The following is a 10,574-nucleotide window of genomic DNA, read 5'->3' on the forward strand; positions in this document are numbered from 1 at the left end:
GGAGAATTACAGTGCCATTCTCCTGAATTGTACAAAAAGCAGATAAATGTATTTATTTATTTTATCAATGACAATACATGAATTTTTGAAATCTCTAACTTGAAAATAACCTTCCCAAGGCATGTGATTTCTGAGAAATTCCCAGCGTGCCTTCGGTACGCCCTGTGTGCCCCCATGACTTTCCGCTCACTCCACCTCTGAGCTCCTCAGGTGAGAGCACCGCAGGACAGGCACCTCGGGGATGCACACTGCTCCGTGGCACGTCCCAGACCTTTCTGGGAAGAGCAATGCCTGCCCTCCCCCCATCCACTCCGGGCTGTAAAGCTATTCCTTAGGGACCATTCCATGACTGAGTCTCTCAGCGGATCCTGGCGACCACTGTGGGAACCCATTGACAGGTGGGGAAACTGAGGCTGAGGAGAGACAGAGGCCGGTCCTGGGCTCTCACGATCAACTGTGCCAGAACAGAGGTAGCCGAGGCTGTGTCTGAGTCCAGCACTGGGCGGCCTCTCTTCCCACCAGGCAGCCCCGCTCCCCAGATCCGGTTCCGAGGTGTGGACTGCAGCCTGGTGGGGGGCTCGGGCTCCGAGTGGGCCGCCCTGGTCGTCCAGCTGTTGCAGCCTGAGAGGGGACGGGGTCAGCCCCAGGCACTATATCTGGCTCGGCCCTGGAATGCGACCCCGGCAAGGTCACCCTCCAATGGGTGGGCGCTAATTATAGACCTGCTTGCTCATCTTTCCGGGTCCTTCAGCCCCCAGGGAGGCAGGAGGCCTCTGAACCCGCTGAGGGGTTCAAAGGGCCGCGCAGAGCAGCTGAAGCCCCGTCACCCAGGCCGGTCTTCCTTCCTCATCAGAGGGCCGCCCGGGCTGGGGCTCCGGGGCTGGGCCCTGGGTCCTGGCTTCACACAGGCGGGGCCGCCCTTTCCGGGGACAGGTGGGGAGTGGACCAGGTCAGGGCGAGCAGAGTGGCCCTCCTGGCCGCCTGTCCTCGTCAGCTCTGCGAAGACAGGGGTGGCGGCTGGCCAGTCCTGAGAGGCTGTTTTTTTTTTTAAATTCAGCACTGTTTATTGAGCACCTTTGACCCTTCGATCTCTCTACTTCTATGCAGAAGGCACTCGACTCCTGAAATCAAGATGTTACAGTGTTGTTGTTTTTTTGTTGTGCAACCATCAGTTACCACCACCCTTCTGCGGACTTCTCCATCTTCCCAAACGGACACTCCGTCCCCATTGAACACGCACTCCCCGCCCCTGCCCCAGCCCCTGTCTATGAACTTGACTCCTCTAGGGACCTCCTATGAGTGGACACAGACAGGATTTGCCCTTCGTGACTGGCTTATTTAACTTCAAATGTCCTCACGGTTCATCCACCTTGTAGCAGGTCGGCGTTCCCTTCCTTTTTAAGGCTGGGTAACGTTCCATTGTGTGGACGGACCACATTTTGCTCATCCATTCACCCACGGGTGGACGTGGTCTGTTTCCACCTTTTGATTCTTGGGAGCAGCACTGCTATGCACCTGGGCGCGCACACGCCCGCGGGACTCCAGCAGCTGCCGCCTCTCTAGGCAAAGACAGAAACGATCGAGGCCCAGGGAGGGTTCGAGGAGCGTCCTGGAGCGCACCTGACTGCGCAGGCGCTCACAGCTGTCCTTGCTATGGAGGGTTTTATTGGGATTTTAAACAAAGCACACCCCTCTTTCTCTTTCTCATATGCATGCACAATACATTCACATACAACCAGGATCACACGGACACACGTACACTCGTGCGTGCACACACAGATGTCTGCAGACAGTCACCGAGTTCACGGACACGTGCCCACACACAGGCTTCCCAGGTGCGTTAACCTTTCTTTCCACCCATCTTGTCCCTTTTAGGTCTAACAGCTCTCAGGGCCAGGGGACTGAGTGCATCTCGAGCCCAGTTGCTCCGCACAATCTTACACCTTAAAGCAGCGACTCGGCACGGACCCTGCCGTCGTCACAAGCAAACACGTTCATGCAAAAACTGCCTTATAACCTATTAAATAACAGGTAGAATAAAATACTTTAATGTTCCAATTACACATCCCCCCGCCTTGTCCCCCAGCTGGTCTTCCCGGCCGGTGGGGGCCCCTGGTGGGTGGGGGGCCCTGGTCAGCACAGACCCACGAGTGTCTTCTTCACAGCAGTTCCTCTCCTGAGCCCCGGCTCGGCCCCATAGTCCCGACTGGACGGGTGCTTGTTGGAGAGAATCAGCAGGAGCGGGGACATCGCTTACGGAAACCTGCCCGGCCGGGCTGGCCAGCTATGATGGACGGCAGACGCTCAGCCACTGGCTGGTCCACACCTGCCGGGCCGGGCCGGCCGTGAGCTTGGCGCCCAGCCGTGGGGCCTCCACTCCGCCCGCCCGGCAGCTAAGCGAGGCCTCCCCGGCTCCTCTGCCGCTGTCGCCGCCGCGGGGGCTGGGTGCCCTTGCCGGGAGGCCTCGGCAGGCCACCGTGCAGCCCGGCCCCGCTCTGGAGCAGCCGCACCATCTCGTGGTCCTTGTGGTCCAGCACGCGGGGCAGGAACAGTGAGGACTTCTGTGTGCGGCGCGTCTTGAAGCCCCTGCGGGGCCGGCCCTTGCCGTTGACCGACACGTACCACAGTCTCTCGGCGCTGGGCTGGCGCCGGGCTCCCGGCCCGCTGGGCACCGTCCGGTAGAGCCGGGAGGCGTACGTGTTATAGCCCAGCTCGTGGATCCGCTCCACAAACTCGCACTCCGCGTTGTAGTTCTCCTGCGGGTTTGGGCAAGATGCCTGGGTCAGCGGCCCGGGACGGGGTCAGGGTCCCAGGGACAGCTTCTTCTTCGCAATGCCTCCCTCCCCCGCCGGCTCCTGCCAAATCTGGCTGCTTAGCCTGCCCAGGCCCGCGCACGGTGGCCCTCCACACCTTTGCCGAGGCTGTGCCCTCCGCCCGGCGTGCCCTTCCTCCCACCTGTGTCTGGTGAACTTGGCCTTCGGGATCGGCTCAGGGCCTCTTCCTCGGCCAAGGTTTCCTGACCACCTTGGGAGGAGGGGCTCTCCGGGTCTCCCCTCCTGGGCCCCAGCCTCCCACGGCCTCCACGGTACAAACCCTGGAGGGTGTCCCCAAGCACAGGGCCAGCAGGGACAGGGCCTGCCCGACCCAGCCACCCTAACTGTCTGCTGGCGGCAAGGATGTGAGCAGGACTGACCCTCTGGACCGGGGAAGGGGAGGGCGCCCCAGAAGGAACAGCATAAATGAGAAAGGAAGAGCACCTTGAGACGGGAAGGGAAGGGAGCACAGCCAGGTTTCCCCTTCAAGGCTGAGCGTGGACCCCAGCCCTGGGCCTGGGCCTCAGAAAGCCGCGGGCTTGGCCTCTGTCCCTGCCCCACAAGTGGAAGGAGGGACGACATGCCTGGAGCGGAAGCCAGGAGCCCAGCGGGGTCACGCTCCTACTCGCAGGTGCAGGTGCTGCTCTCAGGGCGGCGTGGAGGCGCTGCCCCAACAGCAGGGGTGGGAAGGAGGTTGACTTTGTCAGCGGGGTGCATGGACCCACGTCAGCGTGGGACAGGGTGGGGGTGTGGGGTGGGAGTCCCTGCCCTCTGGGAGACAGGCATCTGGAGGGTCGGAGGGGAACACTCGGGATTGAAGGAGCTCTCACCAGTGTCCCCCAGGGCACCTTGCGGGGTCTCCCAGGTCGGGGGAAGGGGTGTGTGTGCCTCATGCTGACTCAGTGGAGGCTTCCGTCCCACCTGCAGGCAGGTGGGCGTGCGAAGGGCCACCCCCCCACCACCAGGGCTTCCCTCCTTCAACTGTGCCAAGGGGCAGAGGTGGGGGTAGGCAAAGGTGGGCAGAAGGACCTGGCCTCTCCCCTGGCCACTCATCAGGAGCAAGAGACCTTTGGGGTCTGCCTCTGAGAGCAGGTGACCCGCAAGCCCATTCTCAGGGGCCACGGGCTGGTGGGGGCCAGAAGGGCTTGGGAAGCAAGATGTTTAGCCGAAACCGGTTTGGCTCAGTGGATAGAGCGTCGGCCTGCGGACTCAAGGGTCCCAGGTTCGATTCCGGTCAAGAGCATGTACCTTGGTTGCGGGCACATCCCCAGTAGGGGGTGTGCAAGAGGCAGCTGATGGATGTTTCTCTCTCATCGATGTTTCTAACACTCTATCCCTCTCTCTTCCTCTCTGTAAAAAATCAATAAAATATATTTAAAAAAAAAAGATGTTTAAGCATCAACGCCTCTTTCCCAATGGCTTGGAGATGCGGGGGAGGGGGTAGGGGGGAGGGGGTAGAGGGGTGTGGCTGAATCGGGGGTGGGGGGCACCTCTCCCCATAAGCCCAGCCCCGCTGTTCTTCCACCTACAAGTGGGGGCTCAGGGCTCAGAAGCTCAATGGCAACCTCCACACTGCAGAAAGACCCTCAGCAGGACCGGACAGTGTGACCTACGGCAAGTACCTGTGCGTGAAGGGATGAATGCTAGATGGAGGGAGCGGGGAGGGGGGGCAGGCAGATAAATGGATAGGTAAGTGGGTGGATGTGGATAGACGAATAGATGGGTAGATGGACAGAGGACTGGAAGAGGGGGCGAAGCTGGAGGCCAGTCGCCCCGTCCCAAGGTTGTGATGGTCCAGGTGGGAGGTGATGAGGGCCTGAGACCTGAGGGCAGTGGCCCAGGCAGGGGAGGTGAGGGGAATGGATGGAAGAGAGAGATCAGGAGGTCTCGTCTAGGACTTGGAGAGGGACTGGAGGCGGGGCTGAGAGAGAAAGGCATCCCCCATGACTCCCAGCCGACCCTGGGCTTGAGAGGGTGGCTCGTAGGGGAGTTAGGGGAGCTGCGGTGTCCAGCTGGGGTGTGCTGCCCTCTGCCGGGGCCTCTGAGCCACCAGGGCTTCCGGGGTGACCTCTAACTCAGAGGGAGTCAGGGCTGGGATTGGGAGCTGTCGGGGCGCGGTGGCCGCTGAGCCAGGGACGTGGCTGAGCTGGCCTGGGGAGGTGACCGGCCGGCTGATGGCAAAGACGAGGGGACCCGGACAGACAGGCAGGGCGGTGGGAACAGCACCGCGGGCTAGCTGGCGGCGCCTAGGATGGGGACACGCGGGGGCGGTCCCAGGGCGGCACCTGGCTGCCTGCCCCCAGGTTTCTGCAGGGTGGCGAGACCTCTCCTGCCGGTGCTCTGCAAAGCCCCGCCCACTTCCACGGGCCCTCCCGGCTGTGCCCACGAGGCGACCCTCTCTTCCTCCTCTCCCAAAGCCGACGCCATGACACGTGGGGACAGAAGCCACAGTGGGCTCTGACCCACCGGGATCCCTCAGGCCAGGCTTGGTTCGGCCCCCAAAGCCCAGGGCCTGGGTTGCCCTCGAAAGAGACGGCAGTAGCCTTCGGCTTCCCCTCTCAGGTCAGTCTTCCCTGCCCCACTCCGTGGATGTCACCAGCGTGGACGGAGGCCCTCAGAGGTCAGACCTGCACCATCACGGCAGGCCAGCGAGACCTCCTCCCTGGCGTCCCCGCTCTGTAAGGTGCAGGTCTGAGTCCTTTCAAGAACAGAAAGTCAGTGCCACTCACCAGGGGCACCGTGCCCAGGGGCCCGGTTAGCCACACTCCCTCAGGGACAACGCAGCCGGGCCAGGGGCAGGTCCTGTAAACCACAGCTGCCGTGTGAGAAGGGCGGGGCACCAGAGGACCCTCCTCCCAGACACGCCTCTAGCCCGCGCCCGCTGGGCCAGAGCGCCCCGGCTTCTGCCTTTCCCTCGGCAGAACAGTGGCACATGTGCGGTGACACAACCGGCCTCCAGGCGGGTTTTCCTGCCATCCTTCTGGATGGCGCTTTGCCTGACTGCGGAAGGGGTGGTGTGTTTCCCTTGCAAGCACGGCCGATGGAGGGAGACAACTGCATGGAGATGGCCCTGGGGCTGTGTCGCCTAGGTGACGTGTGGACGGAAAACCTCTCATTGCCCAAGAAGGTATGGGCCGGATTGCATGTAATGACTAGTTGGAGGGAGCAAATCTCCTAGTTCCATGTACTTTACTCCATGGACCCCCCGCCCCCACCCTTGGGGAGGGCATGCCAAGGCCCAGAGTCCCAGGCGGTGGACAGACGGGGTCCCAGCAGGTGTACCTGGGACATGGGTCCCGTCTCCCTTCCTCTGGGCTCCCTCCGAAGAGCTAGCAGCTCAGCCTTCCACCTTTGGGGAGAACTGGCCTCCACACCAGTGGACGGCAGCTCCCTCCGGCCCCCCCCCCCCCCCCCCCGGGGAGACCGGACTCACCGATGCGTAGAGCCGTCCCCTCTTGTTCATGGCCAGGTACCGTCCGGAGAAGAGCCCCCTGATGGCCACGATGCCCACCTCCACCGCCGTGATCTCCAGGATGCCTGGGAGGAGGTGGGAAGGCTCAGCACTCCCTCCGCCTCCCACGGAGCCCAGAGGTGAGGGGCGAGGGCCGCTAGCCGTGCCCGAAGCTGAAACACCCCCCCAAGGAGGGTGACTTTGTAAGTTCAGGGGAGAGAAATGACTGGGCAGGAGGTGAAAGGGGGGTGCACCAGGGAAGGGGCTCCAAGGAGAAGAATTCAAACCTGGAGAGGGGACCTGGGGGGAGAACAAAGCTACCACCGCTACACACTGACTCCAGGCCTCCAAGGCCGCGGAACAACCCTGCCAGCTGCTTTCCTGGGACTGCTGAGCCCGGTGACCTGCCCAAGACGCACACACGTGTCTGAGCCCGAATTCAAACGGGCTGCAGACGCAGCTCCCCTGCCTGGACCGCAGTGCCGCGGGGTCCCGCAGTGGGAAAGCGGGGGCCTTGGGTGAAGCTGGCTCATCACATAATCCCATTAAGGTGTCGCCTAAACCCGCTGGGGCGGCAGTAACTGTCCCATGTGGTCGGAGGGACACCGAGGCCGGGTTAGACCCCGGAGCCGACAAAGGGACCCAGGCTGGCTCCCCACTGCCCACGGTGTGTAAGGAAGTTTAAATCTCTCCTAAATCTCCCCTGAGCGCTCTCCTGGACACAAGGGCACTTTTCCTTGGGGGGAGGGGCAGCAAAGGCGGGGGGGCGGGGGGGGGGACATTGTCCCGAACGGCTCCCAGGGGTCTGGGGTGCAGAGGGTACCCTCTCCAGGGGGCCCAGCTCCTGGCCCCCCGCCCGGCCCCCAGCAGGGATCCCAGAGCTGCCCTGGGCCCCTGGAGCCACTGGGTGGGAGCGCTCGGCTGTGCAGGCTGCGCTGGGACCAGAGAAACGCGCGCCTGGATGCCGGACAGGAGCGCTGCCCGCTTAGGTACCCCAAGAAGTTGGATGCTCTGAGACTCGGAAGGGGAGCCTGGGCTTAGCGAGAACTGGGGTGTCCCTGCGAGGCGAGCACGGCACCCCCGTGGCGGGGCCCTGCGCACAGGGCAGGCGACGCGACAGTTGGTCTCCACCGCGCGGCTCCGGGGGCGAGGCGTCCCCCGAAAACGCCCTCGCAGGGCTGCGGCTTTCCCGAGGAAGCAGCGGTTTTCCGCCGCCGCCCGAATCCACGGAACCGCTCCCTCCGCCCCCCACGCCCGGCGGGAGGCCGAGCGCGCGCGTCGCCTCGGAGGAGCCGGAGGCCTTGGCCACACTCCCACGCTCCCCACCGCGGCCCGACTAGGCCCCGGGCTGGGGTCTCAGGCTCCCCACCGGGCGGGCCGCGGCGAGTCCGTGGCTTTGCGCTCCTCGCGGGAGGGGCTCCGCACGGGCTCGGTCCCGGCGGCCGGAGGGTCCCGGCCCGGCAGCCTCGCCCGCGGCGGCTCCAGCGCAGCCCGGACCGCGGGTTCTGGCTGCGGTCCAGCGCCTCCGGACCCCGGCGGATGACCCTCGGGGCTTCTAACCCGGATCCCGAGGCCCCCACCCTGGCGGCCGCTCGGTGGTCAAGGATGGAGGCTCGAAGGCTGCAGGTTCCACCCGGGAAATGGTCCAGCAGGGGCGGCCCGGGAGCCGGCTACCTGGGCGGCCGCGAGCCTCCCGTAGGGCGGAGGGGAGGATGCGCGCCCCGGGTTCGGCAGGAGGAGGACATAAAAAGGACATAAATGTCTTGTCCAGCGCATTTTCTCCGAAACACTCAAAGGGCTCAAACTTGCCCGGGCCACCGAGTTCAGCCAAGCGGGGAGCCCTGGGCCGCCCCCCGCGCGCCCCTCCGACCAGCGGGCGGGCCGGGCGACAGAGCTGGTCCGCGAAAGGCAGCCGCCCTCGTCCTCGGAGGTCGCGAGCCCCACCCCACCCCCAGCGCCCCTCACGCCCTTCTTCTGGGCCCGGCGGCGGGGGCGGGGGGGCCTCCGGCCGCGAGGAGTGGTCCCTTTCCGGCACCCTTCGAGCGCCGACCCCGCCGCGCGCCGCTCCTCCCGGGGCCGGGCCGCCCGCCACTCACTGTAGGCGCTGTTCTCCAGGCTGCCGTTGACGCGGCCGCTCGGGTGCAGCTGGAGGTGGTACTTCGTGGCGCAGTAGAGCTTGCGGCGCCGGGGGGCCCCGCCGAGGTGCTCGTAGACGCCGCCGCGGCCGCCCGCATCGCGCCGCAGCCGCGCGCCGGGACCCGCCGGCCAGCTGGGCTCCAGCAGGCTGAGCAGCAGGAGCCAGATCAGGCCCATCGTGGCATCGCGCCCGCCCCGCGGCGGCGGCTGCAGGCGAGCGCGGCTCCCATGGAAGGGGCGGCGACGGAGCCGGGCTGGGCGCGCGGAGCCGGCTCCCGCGCCCGGCGCTGCGGACTCGGGCTCCGCAGCAAGGGGAGGGAGGGGAGAGGAGAAGCGGGAGGGGTGGTGAGAGGGGGGGGGTCGTGGGGGAGAGGGAGAGAGGGAGGGAGGGAGAGAGAATGAATCTCCTTTAATTTTCACCCAGGATCGGGTGAAATTTCCGTTGCTGCGCAAAACGCTGTAAGAAAAGACGGTTCGGCAACAAAAGGGCGACGTGGTCCCCCGGCGGAGGCGCGGGAGGGGCGGGAGACCGGGCGGGTGGGGAGCCCGGCGGGCGCGGGGTTCGGGCCAGCGCCGCCCGCGCACACTCGCCCCCGCGCACCGCCGTCGAGCCTCGGCTCCGCTTCGCCGCGCGCCCCGCGCCCCCGCTGCGCCCTCTGGGCTCTGAAAGGTCCCTCCCCCGCCCCCGCCCCCAGACCAATTATGCCTCCGAAAATTATAGACCGAGGCCTCGAGGCGGCCGCCCCAGGCCCTGTCACCCCCTCCCGTCCCCCATCAATCCCCCGGCACAATGGGGACGCCGCCTATGACTGATGTCCGCGAAAACAACTTGCGGGGAAGTCGCGCTGACAAACGCCCATTAGAGGCGGCGCATAATGAGGGGGCCGCGGAGAACGGTGCGGGGGAGGGCGGGGGGCTGGGGCGCGCGTGGGGAACCCCGGGCTTGTGTCTGCGCCCGGAGTCCCTGCTGGAGCCGCGGCGCTGTCTTAGGCGGTCCACCGGAGGCGGACCGGCGGAGAAATGCTTTATCCTGTCTCGCACCCCAACCGTCAGATCCGGAAGCGAAGGTTTTCACACGTGGGGTGGGGGTGGGGGGGGTCTCAGAGGGTCTGGTCCCAGTGACGGGCCAGAGAGGGGGCTGGGAAGGAGAGCGGAGAGCCAGAGAAAGGGGCAAGGAGGCAGAGAGCAAGAGAGACAGGCACAGAGAGAAAGACAGAAAGAACAGGAGAGAGTGACCGAGACCAAGAAGCAGAAATGGAGACTGAGACCAGGGAGTGATCCCCAGAGAAAAGCAGGGGAGGTGTAGTGGCCTCAGAGAAGGGAGAGGAGAGGAGAGAGGGGTGGCCAGAGGAGGGGGTATGGAAGCCCCTGCCTGGTGGGTCAGGGGCAGCAGGGTAGATGCCCCTGAATGGCCCTTAGACTGCGTGTGGGACTCTCGCCCCTTGGGACCCCAGTGAAGAGGGGCTGTGGATAGAGTGCTGGGCAAAGCCACACCTCACACCCTTCTCAGTTCCCCTGGCCTCTCCCCACCCCCCCCCACCCCCCATACACAGCTCCCTGGCCTCTGTCCTCACTCAACCCCTTGGCCTCTGTCCCTCCATAGCGCCCTGGCCTCTGTCCCCCACAGTTCCCTGTCCTCTGTTCCCCCATAGGCCCTGGCCTCTGTCCCCCCATAATCCCCTGGTCTCTGTCCCCCCACAGCTCCCTGGCCTCTGTTCCCCCATAGGCCCTGGCCTCTGTCCCCCCATAATCCCCTGGTCTCTGTCCCCCCACAGTTCCCTGTCCTCTGTTCCCCCATAGGCCCTGGCCTCTGTCCCCCCATAATCCCCTGGTCTCTGTCCTCCCACAGCCCCCTGGCCTCTGCCTCTCCACAGCTCCCCGGCCTCTGGCCCCCCATAATCCCCTGGTCTCTGTCCCCCCACAGCTCCCTGGCCTCTGTTCCCCCATAGGCCCTGGCCAGCGGAAAGCAGATACTGACACAGAAGCTCAAGCAAGGGGCTTGTTCCATGGCAAGGGGGCGGGACAGGCAGGGATGGGGACAGACCCTGTGAGATCTCGTGGTCTAGCCACAGTCTTCACTCCCAGTTCAGGGCTTCTGGAATGACCCAGGGTTTCTGGAATGACCCATCTCATCCACCTGCATCAGGATTTGGGATCTTGCCCCTGCCCAAGGG

At 64.9% G+C, this 10,574-nt stretch overlaps 1 protein-coding gene across 1 annotated transcript; it reads right to left on the reverse strand.

Annotated features, from left to right (window-relative positions):
- Positions 1–2,393: 2,393 nt before the first annotated feature.
- FGF3 (fibroblast growth factor 3) lies at positions 2,394–8,577 on the reverse strand (the record flags this gene model as incomplete). Its single annotated transcript, XM_079787959.1, has 3 exons — positions 2,394–2,756; positions 6,247–6,350; positions 8,361–8,577. The coding sequence occupies 3 exons, from the start codon at positions 8,575–8,577 to the stop codon at positions 2,394–2,396; spliced, it is 684 nt and encodes a 227-aa protein (XP_079644085.1).
- Between the last annotated feature and the right edge of the window lie 1,997 nt (positions 8,578–10,574).

This window comes from Cnephaeus nilssonii (assembly GCF_951640355.1).
Source record: "Cnephaeus nilssonii genome assembly, chromosome: 13".
NCBI lineage: Eukaryota > Metazoa > Chordata > Mammalia > Chiroptera > Vespertilionidae > Cnephaeus > Cnephaeus nilssonii.